The sequence below is a fragment of the Paramisgurnus dabryanus genome, chromosome 20 (assembly GCF_030506205.2).
Source record: "Paramisgurnus dabryanus chromosome 20, PD_genome_1.1, whole genome shotgun sequence".
NCBI classification, from domain to species: Eukaryota; Metazoa; Chordata; class Actinopteri; order Cypriniformes; family Cobitidae; genus Paramisgurnus; species Paramisgurnus dabryanus.
The window spans coordinates 29,540,423-29,567,644 of record NC_133356.1 but is presented as its reverse complement, the minus strand read 5'-3'; the positions used below and the strand labels follow the sequence as shown (position 1 = coordinate 29,567,644).

Below are 27,222 nucleotides of genomic sequence, written 5' to 3'. Positions count from 1 at the left end.
CTGCTCTTGATGTCATAGCTAAACATAGTCACTAGTAATAGGCTTGGGAATGCCGATAAGAAAAGGTGGCACCACACATGCCAGCCAAGCCACTGCTGTTGAGATTCACAGTAATGCTTTCTTGTTTAGGCGAAGATGTTCTTTTAACTCAATGCAGCTTTTATAGTCGTAATTGAACTGCCACTTTAAACACAGAGTAGCCTAGCAAATGCAGAAATCCCCCTGATGTTACAGTTCATCCTTTCGGATGACTTAATTTTACCCCCGTCTTTATAGTCATAACAGTGCCACCCCTTTTCTTTATAAGTAGGGCTCATCATGTGTAATTCTTCTATACAATTCGCTCTCCATGTTAACTTTGTTTAACAAGCGCAGGAGAAGCCAAGCGGGCTATTATTAGTAGCGAAATACCCTCGTATTATCTACTGTACTTCAGCCCAATGGATGGTGATACGCAGCGGTTGGGGAAAATCCCTGTGCATTAGAGCACTTATCTCAGCCTGTGTCATTTAGATAGCCGCCATGTGGAAAATTATCTGCCAGAAGCCAATAATGAAGACTGCCGCAGTTAACCAGGCGGCCTCGGTACAGTTTCGCTCATTACCAAAATGTACCATAAGGAACAATAGAAAAGACAGCGTTTATTTCTAAACGATAGGCCTTGGTCTCTTACCGATATCAAAAGTCAGGGAAACGTGTTTCATGTCTTTTATTAGGGTGTGTGCACAGTATATTGTTTAAGGCTCATCTGGAGAAAACAAGAGGTTCAATAGCATCCTTTAGAAGATGACTTAAATTCCAGGCAAATTGCTGCAGTAGTGCCGTTGTTGCGAGCCAACAAGAGCTCTTAGCCTTTGTTGCGAGTCATGTTCGTTTTTTTAAAAAACACTCCTCTCAGCCATCCGGTCTGCCTGGATATCGAACAAAGCTGGCCCTGGAGAAGGTGTCAAAAGCTGTCTGAGAGAGTGAGTGAATGAGCGAGAGAGAGAGAGAGAGAGAGAGAGAGAGAGAGAGAGAGAGAGAGAGAGAGAGAGAGTATACTCTTTTACTCTTTGTGAGTGTGTGTGTTGCCTCGGTGGAATCAGAGGGCTCTTAAAGTGTTCCCGTTTGAACCTTCCCAGCCTGCCTTTCTGCCCGCCTTATATCTTCAGATTAAAAAAAATTACAAAGGAGAAAAATCAATAGTTACACAGTAAAAGTGCTCGACATGAAAGGGTAAACTCGGGGCCCTACACTTTCATTTGACCATTTTCCCCCTCGACACACAGGCCGAAGGAAGAATGGAAAGGGTGGGGGGTGAAGAGTGAGAGAGCGACCGCAGTTTTAATGCTGTGTTTGTGCCCCTGGGCCCCAGTACGCTTTCCAACGTGTCGGGGGCTTCAGTGGAAGTGACCCCTACACAGACACGGACGAAAGCGAGACGTAACATTTGCAGTGACATTTTTGCCATCACCTGTGGGTATGTCAACGTCCTGATCCTGGAGACCTGGGAATATGCATGAGGAGCTCTCAGCTAGGGTGACTCAAGTTTAATTAGAGGAATTACAGCACTGAATACGAGCCACATTATGCACTTATTACCCTCTCAGTTAGCCCTGCTGCGAGGCAATGACAGAGACGCATGAGGTACGGCTGAAAGACTTAAAATTACATTCTTTTCCCCCAAATTATGACTTACAGATCTGTCACTGTCATCATATGCATGAGGAAAAAAAAACACTCGTTATTTAAGATGCCTGCAGTTATTTAAAACTGTCATTATTTAAAATGAATCCCGGGTAATTACATATTTTAATTATGACTCTCCATGTATTCCTATTTACAGTGCATTTTTTTCCTTCGTAATTACAAATCGAAAACGTATTTATCTTAGGAAGTTGAGTGTAAATACAAATATGCACAGCTGTGCAAGGCAATTTCACATCACAAAAGCAATGAGATCTCAAAGAGGCAAACATATCTAAAGAGATCTGCCATATTGCCGCCATGTCGCATCTCATTAAGCCCTGTGCTTTTATATTTATATCTTAAGAAACCAGAATTTCTTGGCATATTTCTGTAGAAGAGCAAGTGATTGCAGTCAGCAGACCGCTACTAATGTTTGTATGTATTTTAGGAACAGAAAATGCATGGTGGGGCACCGCGTGCACAGCAAACTCACTGCAACTCTGAGTGTCTCTTGTTGGGAATCATACCGCAGGAATTCCTGCATGTTCGGAATATTTTGAGGTGGGAGGCGCTTGTGACCCATGCAAAGGGAACCCCCGCAGCCTGGTCCATTCTAACCATGTGAATGGCCTGAATACAATGAACCCGGCTTTATCTTTTCTTCCTCGACCCTCCCCTCTTCTCTTTCCCTCGCTCTCTTTATGTGCAACTCTGTGTGTGTGTGTTTCAGAGAATGAAGAGTGTGAACGTGTGTGAATGTGCGCATAGTGAATAGAAGGCGGATGGCGGTCCCTTAAAACCTGGACCAGGAAAGCCACTCGTATGTGTGTGTGCTTAAATGTTAAGGGAGAGTGAGAGACCAACACAGGTCACCTGACTCCCTCTGCGGGGAAAGGCCAGAGGTGCTCTAGAAATCATCCATGGACCAAATGTGGTGTAAAGCAAAAGACAATCTGTTTCCACAGCTTGGCCCCATCCATCAGGCCATGGCCAATAAAATTTTGTCAAAACACTTCTTAAAATTGTTTTAAAGGGCAAGAAGCTGTACGATGCGAGCTATGACAAATTGACTTATAACTCTTGGCTTGCATATTAAAATTAAACTGATGAAAAAACAGCATAGCTGATCAACCCCCATATGTTGTGCTTTGGATTCTGGTTCCCAGCATGCGATGCTAGCATGCTGCTTTTTTCATCATCACTTTTAATAGTGATGGGTGTAATTTCTGTGGTACTTGCAGCACCAAGAATTGCAAAAAGTCAAGTTTGAAACACTCCTTTCTCCTTATATGCCGTTGCTCAGACAAACATACAGTAATAACCCACCGCAAATGCGACTTATTGAGGCAAACACATTTTGGTGCTCCAAAAATTACAATTGCACCCATGACCTAAAACCTTCTTTGATCAATTAGCTTTACAAGCTTTAGCACCAAACACGCACTAACTAATTTGCCTAACTTGCGTGTTTTTGGTCTGTGGGAGGAAACCGGAGTACCCGGAGTAAACCCACGCTGACACAGGGAGAACATGCAGAAACTCCACACAGAAAGGCCACCTGCCCTAGCCGGGGCTCGAACCGGGAACCTTCTTGCTGTGAGGCAACAGTGCTACCCACTGTGCCGCCCCGCTTACATAATCTAAAGTCACGTCTTTCTCATAGCACATAAATGAACGTTTGACATTGTGACGCGGCAATGTGCTTGATGGATTGGAAGTGCCCCTCCGCTAATTTGTAACCCATCAAGAAAAATAGCTGACACTTTGGAGTTGCATACACACAAGGCAGGAGAAGCAGGTAGTGCCCTTTTTGAGTAATCGGATCATAACAGATTAGCCCACATCTTTCTGATAATGTCAGAGACCGCCTTGAGTAAGTAAGACAGAGTGGTAGAGATAGAGAGACAGCTGGAAAGAGCAGGTATTGAGACGGAACGGATGAACCAATCAGGAGAGCTGGCTGACAAAGGCATGTTAGGAGCTAACCTGATTTTAGCAGCAGCCTGGCTGCTAGAGCATCACGGGCTGTCCTCACACGTGAATGTGTGTGTGCGCGTACGAGGGGGTCATAAAAAATTCTCTCCCTGGTTAGCCGCGGGGCATCCTCCTCAGCCTCTGGCCTGCTCCAGTCACTGGCCTGCTCTCTAATTGCTGCATAGACTCCACCACACATGGCCAGATGAGATGACATTTTCTCTCTCTGTCAGTGGCGAACCGGACCGCACCCCTCCCCTCCACGCTAGTTGCTAAGACGCTGTCATAACCCATTAGCAGTTGGCCAAAGTTCGCCCGTGGCATTTCCTCATGGCATCAGCGAAAAGGCGCATAAATCTGCCCGTGGAGCCTGCTGCTGGACTAATGAGGCTGTGAGCTTGTTTATGGACTAGCATCATTTTTATGATTATTTCCACCTTTTCAGACTCGCCGCCATCGTTCGTCTTTATTCGGTACGGGAAGAGCGCGGAAGCTCGGCGATGGGCTGACATTTTGACACAAACAGGCGCTGCCATAAGGCTGCGTTGACATGGCGGTACTAAAATAGAGGTGAAATTAGCATCTGACTGTACTCATGTGGATTTGTTTTAAATCATGTAGAAAATGGAAATAGCAATAAAATGGACAGTGGTAAGAATGTCCTACCATTCTGGAGAGATGGGTGTCTTGAGAAATCACACCTGTCTTTGTAACAGCACTAGGCTCGGTAAACAAAAAATAGAATTTATGGAATCACCCGATTCCTGTTTAGCCAACAAGAAATTCTGTTTGCCTGGGAATCAGGATTGGGATTGCAGATTTAAGAGATGGGGTTTTGGACAGAGAATGTGTGGTTGGAAATGGCATAATTTAACAGAATCAATTTAAAACGGCAATCTGCAACTTTTGCCTTAGTGTTGACAACTAATCTCAATTCATAACATAAAATTACAAGTTACTTTACTTACTTATATTTACGTGAATTGCAAAATCCAACCCAAAATCTCATTGTTATAATCTTGCTGTAAATCGTAGTAAGGAGGCCAATTATTTATGCATTTATGCCAATAACTGCTTGCTTTTGTGTATACAGTATTTAACCAAAATACTTAAACACTGCAGAAACTCCAAGCTCATACTTAGAAATAAATCGGTATCAAATTGCATAAAAATATAAATACAGTTCACAGCTTTATTTTCCCTCATTAGCCTTGAAGGTCTAGGCCTACAGAGGTCAGTTTTTCAGGAAAAATATTGGGGAAGGGGGTTAAAATGAGGCGGAAGTTAAAAGCTCAAGAGAACGCACTTGCAACAGTTACCTCAGACATCCCTCAGACTTGCCCTGTCCTCTGATTTTACCCCCCTTCTCTCTTCCCCCTCTGACCTGATATCCAGTGTTTGCTTCTGTTTTGTTAACTCGCATGGGACAAGCCCTTGGTTTATTATTTTAGGCTTTGCTGAACACGAACCGGTCTTTACACCGGATTTGGAGCATTTGCTTCTAATGAAAATGGTGTCTTAGATTACAAACCAGCGGTGATATTGCCTTCCCAAATGGGAGATGGGAAGTTGTATTTGCCTAAAAACAGTAGGAAGATAAACTGCTCTTTAAGCCAGGGCTGTTTTTGGCCCAAGTTAATGATGTAATCGAAACTTGCCTTTGACGTCCTATAGTGTGTGTTTTATTTTCGTGTTTGCATGTGTTGGGGGAGGGCGATTTGACTCTGGTCAGATTCTCAGCAAGTAAAGAACTAAAGGAAAGTGCCCTTGTCTAAAAGCCAAACACTCCGGATCTACATAAGTCTTCACTTAAAAAGTCTCAGCCTTTTCTGGTGCTTCTCTGCTAGGCGGAGAGGGTTGGCGGAGTGTTTTATATGGAATGTAGAAAGCCTTCGCTCTCCTAATGGCGTATATAATTCAGGTGCCCGCAAGGCATGCTTTCAGGAATTCTTTTGCCTGAGGTAATGGGGAGCAAAGACTCTTTTAGACCCTTGATTATTCTATTGATGCAAGAAGCTGGGAAGAAAAAATTATCTCCGACCGGATTACTGCAGACGTTTCCATTAATTATCAATGATACAGGTGCCTTATGTCGCCGGCTGAAAGCTACGATGAGAGAAGGAGTTAACCCGCCATAATCTCTCCCTACGAATAGCGCAGAGGCTTTTGGGAGTACTTTGTACGTAATCAATAAGTTACTTTCTTCATTCCCGCACCTCCGCTACTGAAACCCCAGCAGTTTGCAGTTTGTTTACCATGCTTGTGTTTCTATTATGTGGCTATGAATCGCAGGTTCATAATAACAATTAACAAAAGTCTTCTTGCCGGAATGTTTGATTCACATTGGTGGAGAATGCGTAAGATCTGAATAATATCTGCGTACACAAACAAATAGAAAGCTGTGTAAGCCATCTCCCCTCCATTGGTACGTGGAAATGCCAATAATGAAGCCTTATCGAGCACCCACAGGTTGGTGCGAGCACCCATGCAGCATTGTTATTAAAATGCAATGCTTTGAAAAGCAGCTGTTTTGTGCAGCAGCCATATTCACACTATTCCATTTTTTATACACAGCAAAATCACTGGTGTTAAAATAACACCCAGGGTGTCAAATTTAACACTGGAAAAGTGTGTATATGTGTCCACACTACACTGTGTTAATTTAGTCAAAAGTGTAGTGTTAATTTAACAACACTCATTATATGTTAATTTAACACTCAATATTGTTAAATTTTACACTTTGTTCACACTATTCATTGTTGTTTCCACACTACACTGGTGTTGGCACAGAAATACAGTGTTAAAAATTAACACTCCTAATTTAAAGTCAACACCAGTGTAATGTGAATTCAACAATGTTAAGTGTTAAAATACTGATTAATAGCCACTTTTGTTGCTAATGGGTTGTTTCTATAAAAGACAAATGACAAGAAATATTGCAAAACCTCTTTTTATTAAAGTACATCACATTTAATATTTACATTGATACACACAACACTTTGCATTTAATACTGCTTATTTAAATACCTCAGCTACAATTAGAAAACAGAATTCAGTATGGAATAATGAAAGTTATCTTATACCACAGCGCAGTGACATGAAAACCACTTATTATAAGGTCTTTAATATATCAAATGAGAGTTTAAAAAAAATTAGCCACCCTACTCAAAACTTGAACATTAAAATACACTGCAATTACCTTACTGGCAGGCAGAAATGCTTATCCTTCACAATACTAAAGATTTTTCCATAACAAAACAGACATTTCAATTCAAAAGACGTTTCATTTTTCTTAAATACGTTCCAACCTGGTATTTAGTTCTGTAGTTGTTTTACTCATGATGTAGTGGAAGGCTGCATCAGTGGTCTTCATCATGGAGGGAATGGCTTTTTGGTCCAGAATGATGCAAAAATTCTGGATGCAACTTCTGTTCCCAACGCAGTGCAGGCAGGGCTGTGCTGATTCATCCCCCTCAAAGCATGGATTGATGCTCATCACCTAAGTGTTTTAAAAGAGTGTATTTGATGAATGTATTTGATGTGTATTTATGAACTTGTATGCATTTACATGGGGTGAACAATGCAAGCAAACTAACTGCTGAATAAATAAGTAGAACAAAATACTAAAAAACTTACACAGCACAATCAGTAGCTTCAGTTGCACATTGACCCTCTTTCTTCTTTCTTCCTTTCACAAATGAAGGCAAGAGGTGAATGAGCCAGGGAAGAGCTGCCACATCACTGTCCCGTCCTAGCAAAACAGAATTTAAACACCATGAGTATACAGTTAAACTTTAAAACCGTAAAAGTAGCAAACCCATGTACACTTACCATATTTAAACTCCTGTTGACCAGACAGAGGGTCATCCATATTGTTGTATGTTGGCTATTTTGCAATACATCACCTCAGCATATTTCTGCAGATTTTCAAAGACAAAAAGAGTCAAGAAAATACCAAAAAGGGTGCGGTTTTAACAGTTATTTGAATCAAAATCATCTCAGTATAATAAATCATGTTAGAGACAGTGTACAGTACAAATGTACTGTGTGTACTCACATAACTAGTTGGTAAGCTCTTATCCTCCAAACTGGGTTAAGGAATAACAGTTCCAGAATTCATGGGTATGCCGTATTCAAATATAGTCTGGTAGGGTCCTATCACAAAAAATGACAATAAAGATTCTGAAAACTCAACATTCTTTTTATATTAAAAACCGCACTCAAGACAAAATATGAATCTTCATTTATACATTTTCAAATTAGTAATCAATTTGATTGCTATTTAATATGATATCAATAGCAAAACGATGTATGAGAAGATAATATCTTTATTAAAGTTGGCAGCAGGTCATGTGACTTTCTTGCCAGATTAATAACCATAATATGTACAAAACTACATATACTTAAAAGATTGGTTAACTGTTCAGTTATGTCAAATAAAATGATTTATATGTATAAATATATAAACTTACCTTCTGTAATGAATTTATATAAGTATTAGCAGTCGTTTCTCATTGGAAGTCATCCATGTCAGGTCTTCTTTAATAAACTGCCCTAAAAACAGCATCTCTTCTGAATGATTTGAAGCACTCAGTGTGAACTTTCACCAAACTAGCATCTATAATGACAGAAAAACAAATGTTCGCCATACACGTTTTACACCTCCGTATGTATTTGCCATTTGCATCTGTCTGACATCTAGCACCACGAAAAGCTTACAACACACAATGCATCCAATCTGTGCATACAAATGATGATATATTGTGAGGTTTTGGTCAAATTAATTGTTGGTTTGGCGACATTTCCCCTGTTTGCATACATCTTAGAAAAACACATGACGATGCGGTTGCGGTTTTCTCCGTGTTTTTCAGTAATTTGAATAATTAACCGATATCCGTGCACTCACGTGCATGTAAACGACCTCGTTAACTCACGGTATCTAGCCTATATGATTACCTTATAACGAGCATCATATGGTGAATAAACGAGCTTTCATTTAACTTAATTTGATACCTTCAATTTGTAGTGCATGTCGCGTTTTATCATGGTTCAATTCTTTCGTTCACATCTCCTGTTAAAATTATCCTTCTTGGTTTTAAACTTTTAGCTAGCAGTTTAACTTTATACTAAACTAACAAGGGAACAACGTAACACAAGGTAGCTCTGATTAAACTGAACCAAATAACGAACAAAGGGGAAATAAAATGGGAAAAATATCTTATTTAGGTTTTTTGGCATATGGCTGCGTAGAGTCAGACAGAGAAATAACAGTTTAATTTAGCTAAACCATGTGAATATTATGAGACTGATTTACCTGATCTCTTCAGTCCTCCTGTGAAAGAAAATGGCGGTAAAATCCCTGACAGGATATGTTTAGTGGAGGCGTGGCTTGATTTACACCGCTCAGAGTGAAATCTGATAACACCCTTGTTTAACACTGACACTGTCGTGAATATAACACTGGCCTAGCAATGGCAGTGTTATTTTATTACCAGATAGTGTTAAAACAGCATCAACACTGTGTATTTAACACCATCCCTGAAAATTTAACACTGGTGATTTTGCTGTGTAGCGTGTAACTCCCCCACCAAAGGTAAAAAAGGCACCGGGGCGAGCTTCAATCAATATTTCCCTGGGATAATGAAGACTAAATCTCTCTGTCATTCTCAATTCTTTGGTGACTCACTGTGTTGGAAGGCAGGGGGGAAATGCGACCTTACAAGTCGATTGTGCTCCTTCTTTCTGGCTTTTAAAGCATTTTGTGGAGGATGAGAAGGGGGGTTATTTATAAAAGTATTAAAAATGAATGCATTCAGATGTGAGGCTTCAAAGCTGTATTGAAGCGCCATTGTCGCCAGCTTACCGTGTTGCTTAGTTGTGAAAATAAAATTGCAAGCCCTTTCTGTTTGCCAGTGTACACCTTACTTAAACATCTGATCACTAAAGGCATACGACTATATTACTTTGGTAGTGTAATACAGTATATATTGTTCATTCACCTTACATATGCCAAAACAAGACTTCTGTTATGAAATTAGGAGATGTATTAAAAATGTGTATTGTGTGTTTTGATAGGTGATGGGCTGGACAACAGCGTGGCATCGCCCAGCACAGGAGATGACGACGACCCCGACAAGGAGAAAAAGAGGAATAAAAAACGCGGTATCTTTCCTAAAGTGGCGACCAACATCATGAGGGCATGGCTCTTCCAGCATTTGACAGTGAGTCCATGACTGCTATTCCTTTCTCATTCTGCAACTTTCAGTTTGGTACAGCCAACACTGCACGTTGTATTTCAAGCGAGCGAAATGGCTCCCTCAAACACACACATTCACTTTATCTTCCTTAGCCTTAACCGCATACACTCGATAAGTTAAGCCAAGAAAAAACAGCCTCCAGCTAAAGATAGCAGAGATATGTGTTACAGAAGTAAGCCACCATTTTCCTTTCTTTCCTGCTGGTATTTGTGCAGTTTTAGGAATTCTCCCTAAAAAAGTGTGTCAGGGTATTATCTGTATTAATGATAACTGCACCGCTCAAAATGTCATAAGGAAGGCCATTATGGCATCAAATATGAGGCCTGCAAGTATGAATGTCTTTGCATTACATAACAAATTATTAAATTGAGAGGATATCTACCGTAAAACTTCAAATAATAGCCCGTGTTTTTATTTTCCCAAACCTATCATCATACCAGGCGTCTAAAAGAGACAGGCGTCTATAAGAGCAGTGTTGGGTGTAACTAGTTACTAAGTAATTAGTTACTGTAATTAAATTACTTTTCCCTTGAAAAAGTAAAGTAAGGGATTACTCTTATTTTTCTTGTAATCTAATTACAGTTACTTTTGATGTAACTAAATACTGTGTATGGACTCTAAAACTATTATGTTAACAGTAATACAAAGGTGGATTTAACATGGTTTAAGTTTAAAATTATCACTATTAACTGGTTGATTATTAGCATTATTATTAATGAGATGCTGGCTGTTTATTAATGCTTAGCACATATCTGATTCTGCAAAACCTTATTCTACGTCCTTAACCCTCCCCATTTCTACCAATACTTAAAATTAACAACTTCTTTAGTATTAATAAGCAGTATTTGGAGTATATTGAGGCAAAAGTAGTTAATAGTTAGTTAATAGAGATGATTGGACCCTAAAGTGGGACCAGAATAATTGATGTACTTTTATATATTATTTTTTCGAGCCATTTCAAGCCTATCCTTGTATCATGTACTAAATAGGATTTAGAAAGTAATTAGTAATAAGTAATTAAATACTTTTGCGAGAGAGTAATTTGTAAAGTAATCTAATTACATGATTAAAGATGTAATTAGTAACTAGTAATTAATTACTTTTTTTGAGTAACTTACCCAACACTGTATAAGAGACAGGCTTTAAATTTAATTGTTCCAGGAGGTTACCACATATAACGTTTTATTTTTAATTTGAATGTGTTTAACAAATTAGTTCGTGTAATAACAACAGTCTTAAATTATTGGCAGTGTAAATAAAGCAAACAAGGATATGTTTTTTTTATTGGTTGTTGCGGGAAATCTTACCCAGATACAACAGTGCTATTTTCTGATTGGCTATTGGGTAGCCTCTTTCTCTTTTTTTTTAATTGGCTCGCTCGACTAGAACTCTAGGGAAGACGGGCTTGATAGAGAGAGCAGTGCGGCCAGATACATTTTGGGCGCTGCAGCATATTAAATATGATAAATAGTGTTTCCGCGCGAGAAATACAATGTGTGGCGGGAGTGCATGCATGACAAAAGACTGAAAGCCCGGCTATTATCAGGGGCCTCAAAACACTACCGGCCCACCGGGAAAAGTCCCAACTCTCCCGATTGCCACTTCGCTACTGTCATCATCACTTCAATCCTGGCGATGAAGCTTGTTGTGTTGTCATAGTGATGAGTAACGGAACGACTGCGTCTGTCACGTGACATCTACCGGTAAACAAAAAAAACTTTAGCGTGTTCAATCTGCACCATAGAACTGTCTTGAACAGACTATCTGACGGGTTTTAGAAGATTAAATACAACCCGAAACTAAAAAACAGACCAGGCCTTTATTTGAGACAGGCGTTTATTTACCCAAACCTGTCGTCACACCAGGCGTCTAAAAGAGACGGGCGTCTATTTGGGACTCGGCTATTATTTGAAGTTTTACGGTATTACAGAAATCACATGCACAGGTGAAATCACATGTTTTCAAGTTTTTCAAGTAATTCTTAAAATGTCAAGAAAAGTGAATTGTCAATGAATGTCAATATACAGTTAGGTACGCGTGTGCTTTTAAAGCTGGCGGTTAGCTTTCTTACTGTGGCTGTCCACACCTGCCATAAAGAAGTGATAGAGCAGCAGGGGCCATTGATGTGGTTGACTCTTCCTCTCGCTTTGATGGATTTCACTTCCTCTATTTCATTTACCACAAAGTAATCTGAGTGCTGTCAAGACACCACTTATCTCCACACATCTACCCTTGTTTTTGACTTAACACACTTCTGCAAGTCTTGTAAACACACATGCATACACTCCGATAAACTGTACAAATCATAATAATAATAATGCAACATAATTAAAGACAGTGAAAAGCTCACCTAGGTGTATTTTCAATGCACATATTACTTAAGCTTTTAATCTGTACGTGGTTCGCTTTATGATTGTGGGCTGAAGTAGCTATTAGGGGCCGGCAATGTGTGTTTTTAGGTGTTGAAAGGAAATGTGTTTCTAACCAAAAGGGAGCCCATTTGATCAGTGCCAAAAGCCCCCACATGCTCACTCCTCATTCCTACATCTGTGGCACAGAAACTAGACCCGAGCCCCCCAGAACCTTCACCTGCCCCAAGCACGCCCCCAAAGCACACACACACACAACCTCTCAAAGCCCCCACCAGCTATCACCTTTAGTGGCCCCAGGAGAAAGGTGTGTGAAAAGAAAGCCATTTGCCAGTTCACACACACAAACGTACCCACAAACAACGGTGTGGAATATCCACAAGAGCAAAGAGGGATGGAAGCTTAGTTTCCTGTTTGTCTTGGCTGAGAAAACACTGGACAGTATTGTGTCATTGAGTGCTTGCTCTGCCTTTGCCTAAGTGTTTGTGTGTATGATTTTAAGTTGCCATGCATTGGGGATCAACTTGTTTGCAAAAGTTGGCTGAGATGAAATAAGGCAAGGATAGAAAAAAATGCAGTAACACTTGCTAAAAGAGCATGAGAAAAAGGAAAAGGCGGATAGATTAAGATTATAGCATAAATTGAGATTTAGTATTAGATTCAAGACCTGCACCAAAATCTGGCAATTAGACTAGTTTCATTTCCTGCTTTTAACCTCCTAACACTGACAGATCAGCATTTGTACAAACAAAACAACACGCAGCATGTGAGGCACGGTTGACTGACCTTCCAGACAATGAAGTTGTCTAGCCTTCCGCCTCTAACCGGCTCTTGCTCCGAGGATGTTGGAAAGTCTCATCTATGGCCACAAAGGAGCGCTTGAACTTTTGAGAGTATAGGATTGATGAGAGAGGTAGTTGCTGAACCCCTAATGTCCCTTATTCTCTGAATCAATGTGTAAAGGAACAGTCCTCAGTAGTGTTGTGCCGATAGACGATAGTATCGTGTATCGACGATCGTCCGACATATCGCCAATGGCAGGCTTTCATGGCGATAGTCATGACGATAGTTGGCGAATGGTTGTTATTATCATCATCATCATAGTTTTGCATGCTTTTCCTCGCATGAGGGTTTGTGCTTCACTTTACGTGGAGAGCTTGTAGAGAGAGAGTTCCTTCTTGCACGCAGATGCACTTAATGCGCGCGTCTCGGACTCGTTCTAGCACCTAAATCCAGCGCGTGGATGAGCAGCTACGCTTCCCTCTGTCTCACATGCACGCGCTCTCGCATCTGTCCGAAGTCTAAACATAAACTGAAGTAGTAATCCTTATGTATTTGTGCGGTTTAATGCGTTTCATGCGAGCTGAGGCAAACTATTCCTTTTGTTTAAAATATAACCCGCTGCACAGAGCTGCGCTCTGTCTGAACTTGAAGACGCAAAGAGCGTCTGGGCTTTAATGACGCACTCAGATTAATGGCATTAGTTTTAAGAAAGATGCATTCATGACGGTGTTGCTCTTGTTCTTTTTTCCACCAATCAAGTCTTGTCATAAATGAACAAATAAATAAATGAGTAAACTACTGGCCCGACCCCCGATACTATCGTGTATCGCCGATCTCACAGGCTGACGATAGGACGATCTCAAAATGGGGCATATCGCCCAACACTAGTCCTCAGGGTCTGGTCCTTGGAGATAAAGATGCAGCAATTAGCAAGCATCAGAAACAACATGCCTGCCTTCTGTATCAGAAAAATATGGATTACATATGAATCAGCCAGCGAAACCATTAAGCCGAGACGTAAATGTGAGGTGTGTGCTGGCATGAGATTATTTTTACAAACCATTAGGTGGAGAAAAGAGAGAGAACAGAGAGGTATCTGCCTTGCAGAATGAGTGGAAGAGGGCAGTTTGTAGGTCTGAGAATAGTAAGACAATGTGAGGGAGCGATGTAAGCTAATTACTAGCCACGCATGAGCATTTTAGCATGCTGTAAAGCTGGTGCAAACACATTCATATAAATTTTGTGGAAAAGTAAAAAACACAAGAGGCTCTAAGCTTTACTGTTATTTTTCCTGCTTAAACTGTTTGTTTTTTTATTTTATCTGAACAAAGATAGTGTAATTGTGCCAGGCATCCTGGAGAGGAATGCTGGGTCCACCAGGCTGCTTTCCTGTTCCTGTAGCCATGAAATTGGACTCTTTGCCACCCCCCACCATTCCTCGTTTCCCCTTGATTTCACCCTCTCTCTCACAAACAGTATTTTCTTGTTTAATTTAACAAGAAATGAGTAATAAATGGAAGCCATTGCCCCAAATCCCGCTGTGCTTATGTTTTTGCACTCAGCTCCCCAGTGGAAGGGCAATTTGCAAAATTATGTGATAGAGTAATTAGATGAAAGCCAGGCTTCAGATTGTTGCTATGCAGCCTCGTTGAGGCCCGATCCTGGAACAGCCGAATATTGGGCTGGCACGCCAGGCTATGGGCTTCATCTTGTTTGTACACAGAACCAAAAAGCGGGAGGGAGCCTCCATCGCAGCTCGTAAAATGCAAACCGCAGCGCAATCGCCCATTTTTTTCTCCCTGTTTTACGTTCTGCTTGTGTTCAAAATGAAACTGGAAAGCATAATCGCTTTTAATGCAATTAGGCTGCAATTTAGCACCCTCTTCACACACATGTAACAATTCTGGTGGAGGCAACATTCTTGTTTTTTGCTTTCTTGCTGGGAGCAGGTTTTGCCAAACCTCAACTGTGCTGCATCTTGAGCAGAACCAGGTGTGAAAAACGCTATAACTCATTTCTGCACTCAATGGACTGAATCATGCAGAGGGACCTGAGCTGGTTGGCCCAGCAGGCGGGGGGTGAGCGGGCTGTGCCGTCTTCAGGGAGTTGGGTTGAGTTGTTGCCCCATAGTTGGAGGTTAGAGTCGGGGGGAGAGAGTCGGTTTTGAGTTGGCCTGCCGATGATTTCCTGGGCAAAATTACAGATGTTCAGCATATGACCTCCTCCAAAGTGTTTGGAAAGCACAGAGGGGTTTTCAAGAGGCTGAAGCTTTCAGTTTTACTATAAAGGAACACTGGTAGAGAGTCATACATAGGGCAAAGAGCAGTGTATTTTCCTACATGTCCATTTTAATTCCCTCCAAGTCCATTTTAATACACTGTTAAATGTCTCCCACATTAATCAGAATTGAGCACTAAGACATGAATATATGTGAAAAATTATTTGAAAATGTACTGCAGTGTGTTGACATTGTTCTATCAGTTTGATCCTGCCACTGATATCCCCATAGCACAGCCCTGACAGATCCTTCTATGAAATCATATCCTTGACCAAATGTGGTCATCATCCTCAATGCTAGTCAGTTATCTTCTCAAATGGAAAGTTTTGAGTAACTAAAGTAAATACTTCAATACAACCATCATGGTCGGGGCAAAAACATTTCATAAGAGTAAAAAGTCATTTTAAAGATACACAACATTACAGCATCCATTTTGTATAGCCCTAAAACATGGCTGCCATTATTGCAAATGAGGCTCCTGTCTGACTTTTTTTGTCAGGAAGAGTGACGTCCTCGTAAACAGAATTTAGGCATGGTAACAGTTAGTTGAAAGCTCGCTCTGAATGGCCCTGTCAAAAAGCAACTCCAGCCATTAAAGTTCAGAGGTCAACCAGGCCTCAGATGCCATTAGTCCATGGTTGTTTATTGCTGAACCTCTGGGATGTTAGCATACTGGTCACCCATGGCAACCCCAGCATGGCAGTCTGCCTTTAGCCTGGTGAGGAGTCCCTCACTGGACAAGGCCGAACCTCAAGCCATGCGCATACACAAATAAAATGACCGTAGCCGTAATCAATTAAACAGTTTGAGATCCTAGTATATATTCATTCATCTATAACAAGATCAGAAGGTCCACGCAGATTAATTTTTGCAAATTTAATTTTGCAGCCTAAGGTCTCTGGTTATTTTTATATTTCATTTAAGTAGTAGTGAGTACTGGAGGTGCAATGAAATTGAAAAAGCTTCAAGGAACTCTTCATAGTGAGAATCAAGCATTTTAACTGCAGGGGAAAATATCTTCTTTCGTGTCTCCCTCTGAACTGAGTCTTTTCTCTTTCATGTTGTTTCTTGCAGTTGATTGGGTATCTACCTTCAGCTGTTGTAGTTTCTGTTTGGTCTCTGTGGTGTTTTTGTTTGAGAGAATACATGTTTGTGTGTGTGAGAGAGAGACATTTGGAAGCAATGACTTGATGCTTTTTATAAAAGTTGGTGTCAAAGAAGCGGCAGCTGAGTCAATCTCAGGGCTTTGGCTGCCCATTGAGGCAGGATGCGCCCCCCTGCTCCCACATCTTGTAATGAAAACATCATCAATTACCCCACTGACAGGCCCCTGGGATGTGGGGCAGGCAACTCTTTTGGGCTGGTCTTTGTGGACAGACATCCCCCTGCACCCCCACCCCTCACCCCCAGAGAGGCAAAGAGAGACATGGTGGAAAAGACTGTATATCCATCATTGGCAAGGCTTCCAGGGTGACAGCGTAAAAAGACATTGGTGTATCATAGGCAGAATGGATTGAATTGGCAGACTCCACATGGTGCATTGAGAGGTGGTTGGTCACTGCTGACGTGGCCTTTCACAAGCCATCTGTGCCCTGATTGATGAGCAGCACATCAGTGACTCTTTATTCTACACAATCCCACCACAGCGTCTCCAACATCAGCTGTACCTATGCATTAGGTCTGTAAAGAACAGGTTTAATCAACACCACTCTCAGTTTCTGCTTCTTAAATCCTCTGTAATGTCTCTGTAGGGCAGTTAAATTTTACTTCATGTAACCTTTGAACTGTTGGAGAATGGCTGGTCCAGATGAGGAGCTATTCCTCAGTTGTACTTACCCATCCATCGACCTCACAGTTCCAAAAACCTGACAACTTTATAATGCCCACAGGGTCAGCACTGTTGCTACCAAACCACTGGAGAAGATAGCGTTCATGTTTTATGTGGGTCTCTCTGAATTCCACCTATCCAGCTTGTTAACATAAACTGCTAGTATATGCAGTTTCACTGCATTGTCAGTTAGGGATGGTTATACACTGACTTGCTACATCAAAAGAGGATTGTGTTTCATTATCAGCCACTTGTGAAGCATGGGCATGAGATCATGCTAGACCTGTGCAGTCTTACATCCGCATACCAGCCATAGCTTTAACGTGTTAAACTGTGCTGGCTAACACTCTTCAACCGGTTCAAGTTTAAGTAGTAAATCTTACCAAACATTCTGTCAGAACTTTTCAGCCTCTTCCTGGGGGGAGCTGGGCACTCAGGCATGGTGCAAGTTTCTCCAATTGGTTGTTTGCCATCATTTTAGATGATGTGTAGGTCTTCATCCAGGTCCCATTTGCTCCAAGCTCAGCTGTTGTACTTTGGCTATGCTGTAATCTGCAGTCTTTCTGCCTGCAGTCAGCAGCTCAATATTTTTTACTTACAGCCACTGCAGAGCATTCCCCCACAGAGCAAAGCTCCAGCAGTCTGTCCCAGATACTCTTGGCTGACTGTTTGTGTGTGAATGTGCGCTCCAGCGTATGCCTGATGGATTATATGGCAGAAGAGACGTGGTAATCAGTTTGCACGTTTGCTGAACTAATTTATCAATTCAGTTCCTCCTACTTGTAATCTCAGCCATGCGTGTTGCTCTGAGCTCATTGTGCCTTTCATCCGGGGACAAACAGTTCTTCAGGAAAAATTGCACTACCCTCAGGCCTCTTGATGGGGCTTTTTCCCCTCGTCAGGGAGAGTCACAGAGAATCAACAGTGTAATTGTCTGGCAATGTGTCTGAAAAAGAACACACATGCATTCTTTCTATTCCGCATCAGTATCAGGCACACCCAGACCAGCACTGCTTCATTTTGTATTCTGTTTTTAAACATAATAGCAAAAAAAGAAAAAAAAAACATCAAGCATTTTATAATCTATTATAACAGTGCTGTTTTGGAGGGGAGATAAAAAAAATAAATATATGCCACCATATATGAATTGTTTAATAGAGCTAGCATGGCCGGCACGCTTAACCAAGATCTTTTTTTCAAATGACGTTTTCTTTGTTGTCATTGATTTCCCAAGGCGATGAACAAAGGGGAAATGGTCTTGGACACTTAAAACCTCTTAGATTTGTTTTATTTGCCTTAACTTTATCCAGGAGCTGGCACACACTCAACTATTGAATAGGATTCTCTCCATTTAGCTCTGATAGTGGATCTTGACCTTTACCTCCTGCACTGAGTGCATGGTGTTTCCTGTCGCAATAAGGGATGCATGGTTGCATGGGAGCTACATTGAGAGCACCTGCTGATCCATGTCGTCCCCATGGAGATTGCTGCGTGCGGCCAGGGGATCACTCCCTTCTGTGTGAGGCATGTGCACTATGTGCCTACATTTCATCAGATTAGAATCACACGTTAATAGAAAGTGTGAGATCACTAAAAGAGAGTGTTGATCCAGGGTCTTCATTATTCTTCCTTCTCTCTGTTATCAGCACAGTGTTTAAATGTGGCTTGGAAGTGGAAGCAGACAGAGGCAAGGTGCTGCTCACTTGTTTGTTACGACAGATTAAGTCATCGATTTGTATAAGCTGTGCACCGATGAAGAAGGATCTTTCTTCTGCTCAGCGAGAGATAGAGAGGAGGTGGGCGAAGCAGATAAAGGGACTCGGCACAAGAAAAGCAGAGAGGACAACCATGTTTTTCTGTGTTCTTCATTCCCTCACTCAGACACTGTCTTTGCTTTTAGCAGGCAGGGAATTGGCATAAGGGAGCAATTGTAAAATACCTTTACCTTCTTTTAACTCTTTTCCAACCGTGACCAGGTTTCTCCTCCCCCTCGGGCCCTCCATTGAACATTAATTAAAATGGCAAGGGCAAAAGGGTAATTATGATAATAACATAATAATATCGCGCAGGTTATTAGAATTTTTTTGCGGTCCCGAAATTGCTTCCTTTGAGTATCACATTTCAGTGGCATTAGCTAAAGGATAATTTCCTTGAAAGTAAAGGCATTGGGATGGATTCTTTGGTCAAGGTGCAATATGGTAACCTGATTCCCTTAACATTTAATGCACCATGAGTTCCTGCTTTTGCCACTCTGCCCCCACCTTTAACAAACCCAGTGTTGGCTGCTGGAAGGCAGGAGGGTGGAGCAGCTTGTGTACCGAAGCATGTTTTAATAGTGCTGCTTTGCATTTTACTCCCATTCCTCTTGACAATAGCTAAAACAATCATTTGAGGTTTTATCAGCTTTAAACAAGCACAAGCTGCTGTGATTTTAAGCAGTGAGCTCTGGCTGGTGCTCTCCAAAGCAGGGCTGTCTGTGGAAATGCGTAGCTCTTTGTCCATAATGCTACCTGCCCGACTGTGCTAAAATCCCCATCACCACAGATATTAGCCTCCCCCACCGAGTGCCGGCAGCCCACCTCCAGCTGCGGTTGGCGTGGCACGGCACAGTGCGGATGAATTGCTTTTGAATGTTCCCCCTCAAATAGGCTGTAATTACAAGCTTAAAGAGGTTTAGTGGTCCAGTAAACTACATAATCACCCTTGAATTAGCCCAGGCTCATCAGCCGCAGTCCACCAAGCTCCAGTCAGTGTTTGCAGGCTGGCCTTCTTATTACCGTGTGACTGTGAACAGCAGGTGTGGAACAACACACATCCACCCTTAAACTCCCCACGCTTCCACTGGGATCAGTAATGAGAGCGAATACGAAGCTGTCCACCCTAATGTGACTGTCTTCAGATCAGTGTCTGAACCTGGCCTAGCTCTTTACACTGGGAGCTAAGAGCATTTTTGTGAAAAATATAGCTCTCCTCTCCTCTATGTAAAGCTATTCAAATACCAGCCACTGTCTTCAAATGAAGTGGCTTACAAATCCGGGTGTCCAGATATGTGTTATTTTCTCTTTTGCCTGTTGCACTTTGCATTTTTAAATGCAAAGCCTATAGAACAAATTTGATCATGTTGATTTAGTGCATACTGGTTTTGACGTTTACACAGATATGGATAGATTTGATTTGTATTCTAGTTCACACCCATATTTTAATTTTAGACTTGCATTATGTCCTCAGCTGCCTCAAAACCAAAGGCGCCTACTCCCTACCCAAAAGCACTTGTGTTACACCATCTTCCCTAAACAAAAAATGTTTTTAACAGAGGAAGAGTAATTAAAGTGTTAGTAACCAAACTGAACATACAGTATTTGCATTGTTATCAGAAGCAGAAATTAAATGGAAAAAAATCCAAGGGTGAACATTCCTCAGCTAAAAACTGTGCCTGAATAATTCATGTGCAAGCTTTGCAATGACTTAGCTTGCTTCAAACTTGAGGTGCCTCAATAAAGCATTCCTACTTTCTGTTAGCTAGCCAGTCACCAACTTCACCAGAGCATCCTAAACCCTAGCCTCCAGTTGTTTTTTGAAATCTTAAGATTTTTGTCTCTATTTTGTTGCTGTCTTATTGGTAAATCTGTCTTAGAAAGAAATTGGGTTACAGAAGCTTTGCTGTTTTGTGTTTTTGTCTTTTCTGCAGTCTCTCTCTCTCTTCAATTTTCCATGAAGTGCGTTTTGTTTTTCTTTAATGAAGGACAAAACTTCATGTTTATGCCACGTACACAAAACAGAATTTAAAATGGCCCATGTCTCTTCCTCTGCCAATGCAAATCTCTGAGGCCAAAAATAATTGTGCTATCTTGAGAAAATACTGTCAACCTTCTAATAATGTATAACTTTGTTTAAAGTGACAAAGACAACAACTTTGTCTCTGTGAGAAGATAATGCTCTTAACCAAAAATCAAGGTTAATCCTTCCTCCCTCACCCTAAGGTTTGGTCCGGTTGCTGTAGGTGGCTGTATCTGGAAAAAGGCTCTTGAGCTGTGGTGTGTGTTAATGATAGCAGAGCTGAAGTAGGTGGAACACAAAACTTTATACCTAATCCTGTTTTCTTAAGAGCCGACCCACCAAAAAACGATGGTCACGGCCTACTCGTATGAGGGATGGTTCTGAGATGGGATGATGAAATGATACTCAGAGGATGCCTTGGCCAAAATGGCCCCTGGATTCAGCCTCAGGCATTCCTTAGAGGCAGTTCGGCTTCCATGGGGATTAGCCACAAGGAATATTGAAATGAGGCTGCAGTAGAAGACCTAGCTGAAATGAACTCTTGCATAGTCACCTTAAAAGAGCCTAATAACCTTGGTGACCTCGAAAACATATTACAGATTGCATGATGTCTCAGGAAGGTGGGTATTTAGTGATTACATTTGTTAGGTGGTGCCACTGACAAGTGACTGACCTAGCACTGCTATAAAGCATGCCTCTTGTTTTTGTGCCATGCCTCCCCACTTTTTTCTGATAATGTAATGAGCACCATGTTTAACACACACTTATATTATTAAGTTAATCTTGTGTGGAAAGCTTCTTTAATCCAAAACACACAGGATACAGAGAAATGTTCCCTTAAATACGACAGTAATGCGGTAATGAAGGCGGCAGAGTAGGGCGGTTGTGGCTGATTGTAATTAACTAGTTAAGTGAAACACAAAAAGATGTGTCCGGAGTGTAAGAGGAGGATGCGTTTACTACAGTACGTAGCCTAACCACCACTGGGAGTCGATGAGTAAAGAGACCTGGCTAGGATTCAGGCCCTTTTTTGTGTTGCAAGCAAGATGATGACGAAAAGGCAGAGATGAAAGGAACTTCCAAAATAGTCCTCCCCTCACAGTGAACCACAGGATCCTGTCTGTGGACCTGATAAGGAGCGCAGCTGGAGCTCATCCAGACCTCCTTCTCCTTGTTTTACATAGACACAATTCTCCCCACAAAGACATAAAGACCATGAGTACACACCTCTCATGTTTCTGCTCTCAGAGTCTGGCTCGTACCTCTCGGCTTTCAGGGTACAGTGCAGTAAATACTGGAATCCAACCCGCTCCCACGGAAAGGTCTCCTGACACAACTTGACTCTCCATATCTTGGCTGTATTCAAAACAGCATTCTCTGCAGCTGCGTTGAATTGTGGGTAAGGAGAGTAGAGTCAACCGAGGGTTAGGGGGGAAAAGTCTGAATTCAGTTTGTAGCAGCAATCTTTTGCCCAAGCAGAGAGCAACAGAGGAGGGGAAAGACCTGTTCAACCTCTCTTATCTTACCGATAGGCTGCAAACTCAATGCTTTTCCCCATGTTCCCTCCATTTCAGAGGGCTGTAGAGGAAGACTGGGAGGTACTATTGTTGATGCACTGCTAGACACACAAAAACACAGATAAGATACATGACGAAGAAATGAGCACAGGGTGGACATCATTGGCTTGGCATCCACTAGAGCAGAAGCGGCTGGAAACTCTGATGAAAGGAGTAGTATATTTGGACAAGACATATCATTAAGATAGGCGAAAGGAAACAGGGAGGATGCGTTGAGATTTTCCATCTGTTCTTCAGGCAATGTTACTGCTTGCTCGCTAAAGCACCACGAGACCCTGAGAAAACAATTCTCACCCAGTGCTGCTGCCAAGAGGATTAAAATACTCAGTGTCTTCTGACGATAATAAAATCTGTTGGTTTCTCGCAGTTAAACCATAATGTAAACCACTCTCTTTTGACGCACAGCGATAATTTGGTGTTTGGAGACTAAGACAATGAAGAAATCTTCTTCATGAGGTCATGAATGCTTTTATATAATGAAATACGTCAGCAATCTCCAGAATAATGTGCAAGCAAACTGTAAAAGAAAAAAACAAAAAGCCAGTTAGGGACTCTGGGAAAAAGGGAGGCAGAAATCCAATATGGATGTGAGAAGTTAGAGTAACCTGTTTGAAATCAGACATCAGCACACCATGCAGAATGTGTGATAGGAGTTGGCAAGAACCCCTTTACCCCCCCCCCCCCCTTTACTAACCTGCAAAAATCATGTGTCTAATTATTCAAACCAAACATATTATCTGTACTCATCCCCAATGGCACTTGTCAGTAACCTGTGTGTGGAGACCAGCTTACATCGTTTGGGCACAAACAAAAATAAGTCTTAATCGCTTTGCATGTCAATGAGACTACTGACACCAAATATGGACAAATATTATTGCAACCCAGCAATTAGGGAAGAAATTGCAAAGAAAATTGCCAGATGTACCAGACTTTGCAGAAAGGCCAATGTCAACAACAATAATAGTACCCAAAAATGTAGCTCCGAAAATACAGAATAACCTCGAAATTTCAGTACCACCTACCCTAAAGACACAGATAAGCTCCTCTAGGTGTGTACGGGTGCACAACATTCAAAACCAGCTTACAGAGTCTTTTGTGTGGGCAGGTGTTAATGAAATTTGAATAAGTCAGATATTATCCAGATATGACAAATAGCAAGTGTAAATGGGACCTCAGTCACTGCTGCCCCATTCTGCTCAAATACAGGTGTGGCCAACTCAAAGCCATTATGACAACAAAGGTGAGGCATGTACGATGCTGTGGGCGGAAGATCATGACCTAGTTGGCGTTTGCACAGGAATCCTGTTTGGGTACTGCTGAATGCTCATGGTCGAGGTCACCTGTCAATCACAGAACAGGCCTTTGTATGAGGTTTCTAGTATTTAATGAGCAGTTAGGATAGGATTAGGTTACAGTTAAAGTTGAGCTGAAACTTGACTGCTCGTTTTCTCCACCCATTGTGCATTGTTGTAACATTTCGTTTTATAAAGTTGTCTAACAAGTTGCCTTAGTTGAAATCCTTCCACCCACTCCTTCTAAAAAAAAGCTAAGTTGGCACAATACATTCTTCCTCTATCAGTGTTCTCTTCCGATACTTATTTCTTTAGAATTGAAATGTTTATTTTTAGACTGATTTATTTAGTTTCCCTCAAGAACTTGACAAGTTTGGACACCTAAAACATAGGGAGCAGCAGTTTTAAACAGGAGCCAGGATTTTACTTTATAACAATATATATTAACACGTTTACTGTTATTAAATAATATTATTACAATATTAAGAATATTTAAAAATACAGTTTACGCTCATTTTCAGCCCTGGCTGTGGTTTCACACAAACCTCAAAATAAAATAAAAGGCTATGGACACTAAACACAAATGATAAGGCAAAGAAAAGAAAGAATACAAAAATCTACTCAGAAGTGGCTGGAGGCAAAACTGCAATTATAACTTTCTGCATGAGATTATCCACAGTTTGTTCCAATTTATGTACAACTGGATCACATGAAAATGACATAGCGACAGAAAAACAGCTCGCTTTCTCTGACAGTACCAGTAAATAAATAAAATGCATCCAGCAAGATAAAAGACATTCCAATTTATTATTGCTAGAAAAAAAAAGAGCAGACAACCGATGGCTCCAACAATTTCTACATTTCTGTTTGTTGGTTTCGAAGCCTTGTTTTCATTATACCTCTCAAAGGGCGAAACAAAAATTTGAATTGAAGACCTCTTCCTTTGATACACAAGATGTGTATCACATACTGTGTTATCATTAACAAGAAAAAAATATATTTAGTAGCGCTTTGCTGGATGCACAACTTGATCAGTTGCTTTAGTGTGAAGTTAAGATTGTTGACTTGTTTTGGGTTTAAATCTTAAAGTCATTGCTCTTTACTGTACAGTTAACTTAGTGATCCTTACCGGTTGACATGCAACAACAGGCCAAGTCAAATCCCCTGCATGTGTTAATCCCTGGTGGGCTGTGTTTTGATAATAGACTTTGAAGATCTGGATCTGCTAGCACAGACGGCACACTGACCTGTTCACAAAGATTGGAGTCCAGGTCCTAGCATCATTTGAAAATAGTGTTACGCAAAAATAGTTGATGGGTTATTGCTGTGGCATGAGGTCATGAACAGGACTCTCTCTTTTTTCTATCGCTTCATGTATAAATGTGGTATAAACAGCCTCGCGCACCGTTCCTCCCATTTTACAGGCTCTGCATGTGCCTCAACGCAGGCTCTGTCTTGTCTTTTCCATGAACAGCACATTGTTTAGACTCTAAGCTAGCAAGTGTCATACTTCTCATCGCTAATATAAATCAAGCAAATCTCACCTCAGCTTTATTTGAACAGCTGGATCAGCTCAAATCAAAGTCATAACTTTAAGAGCTGCATCTGAGACTGCTTTAGTGTTACGTGTGTGGTTCATTTTCAGCCAAGCATTAATATAATGTGGGTTATGTTAAAGTGATATTTATTTATTTATATATAAATATATCAGGTCAAGGATCTATATTCCACTCAAGGCTTCCATCAAGCATTCATGGCAGCAAGATGCCTCGAATAAATTTCAGTGAGGTTGTATATGGCATAGCCCTCTAATTACTGTTTCTGTTCCCACACTTCACTTAACTTTATAATTGGCTTGCCTTTTTCGCTGCCATTAATTACACGATTTCATATTCCATTAATGACTGTAAGAAAGAGACACACCTCACTTTTTCACACTAATTAACAGCTGCTTTGCCACTTTTCCTCGCAAAGGTGTCAGCGGCGTCTCCCTCCTGTACCTCAGACCTTTCCCTCACGAACAAATGGGCTCATTAATTGATTTATTTACAATATTTCTCATGTCATTTCTTGTTGTTTTCTTCTCTCTTCTCAGCACCCCTACCCTTCAGAAGAACAGAAAAAGCAATTGGCACAAGACACCGGGCTCACCATACTACAAGTGAACAACTGGTAAGTCAATTGTACTTTTGTGTTTACATGCAATCAATAGATTCGCCTCTGGCAAGCGCTTCCTAATGATTTGAATTAATACACTCCCCTCCCCCTATATTTGGCCACCCCTCCCATCCGTCTCCCACTTATTGCCTCATCTCCCTTCAAATCAATTCACCCACAGGGATATTGCTTCCAGGATTTTTCTGACGTTTTTCGCGCATTCGAGGTCTCGTCCCAGTGTGAGCAGATACTCTCTGAATCCTCTCTCGAAACCCCGTCCAGTACTCGCTCGCTGTGACGTGGGACTCTTTGTTTCCGTCTAACCTGCTATCGATTTCGCCTTTCCCACCGCTGAAAGTTGTGTAAAGTTTGACTGATCCTTTGCGCGAGGTAGCTTTTGTTATCAGAGATGGCTATCAGCACATACTTACAGTTATTAGCTGTGTCTAATAAAGGGCCTGGGATAGGGAGTGGGGAGGTGAAACGAGCGCAGGCGGGAACGTTTGATGTAGGAACACAAAGAAAAACCTTTGCCACACATTTCTTCTCGACAAACTCACGTGAAATTCTGTTCGCAAACTCTCTGAGCCTTTAAGTGTCAGAGACAAATATTGCTCAAACATTGATTGCATGCCTTAATCCATTTTGCTGAATAAACTGGCCTTGATGTTGGCGGCCGGTTACTTTCAATTTACCTAACCCTATTTCTGATCTAATACAAAGTACTAATGACTTGTAATGACTAACCGAGTCCAAATTTCACAATATAAAAGTACGATTATTTGTAGATGTGGCGTCAAGATAATCAAAATGTCTTCGAAATGCAAACAAATTGCATGGTACTCTTTCAGGTTGAGGAATGAATGGTGACGTTTCCACACAGTTAAAGCATTTTTCAGTTGGGTAAATATTTGCCAATGGTTTGACAGTGCTGTTGTTCTGTAGGAGATGTGTCATTAATACATACTTAAGTCTTTGGTGGTCCTGAGGTGAGACATGAGGTGCTTTAAAGCTTTGGAAATCTGCTATCTATCTATATATATATTACAAATAGTGTCTCCCTTTGTATCCAGATTACGTAACGCCATGACAAGTATTCCGTTACTTCCTAAAGCTATTAACAAACCATCTCTGGTTATGTACACCAGAGGCCAGGAAAGACAGAATGATGGGAGATGTATTAAAGCCCATTACACAGAATGTAATTTCTGACAACATAATCCTTACCATTGTTCAATTTGGTACCTTGGAGACAACTGGTG

General features: G+C 41.2%; 1 protein-coding gene and 1 long non-coding RNA gene across 3 annotated transcripts in view; one reads left to right on the top strand and one right to left on the bottom strand.

Annotated features, from left to right (window-relative positions):
- The window catches only part of meis1b (Meis homeobox 1 b), a 62,687-nt gene that overhangs the window by 20,172 nt on the left and 15,293 nt on the right, over nucleotides 1-27,222 (top strand). For both annotated transcript variants that reach the window (XM_065250951.2, XM_073812889.1), the window contains exons 8-9: nucleotides 9,718-9,863; nucleotides 25,899-25,975. In XM_065250951.2, coding sequence (XP_065107023.1) covers nucleotides 9,718-9,863; nucleotides 25,899-25,975 — 223 coding nt within the window. The remainder of the gene's footprint in view (nucleotides 1-9,717; nucleotides 9,864-25,898; nucleotides 25,976-27,222) is intronic.
- LOC135732704 (uncharacterized) lies at nucleotides 6,669-9,211 on the bottom strand. Its single transcript, XR_010526798.2, has 6 exons — nucleotides 8,957-9,211; nucleotides 8,115-8,260; nucleotides 7,700-7,797; nucleotides 7,474-7,559; nucleotides 7,279-7,393; nucleotides 6,669-7,141 (listed from the first exon to the last, which is right to left on the bottom strand). It is a non-coding gene; the product is annotated as an uncharacterized lncRNA (long non-coding RNA).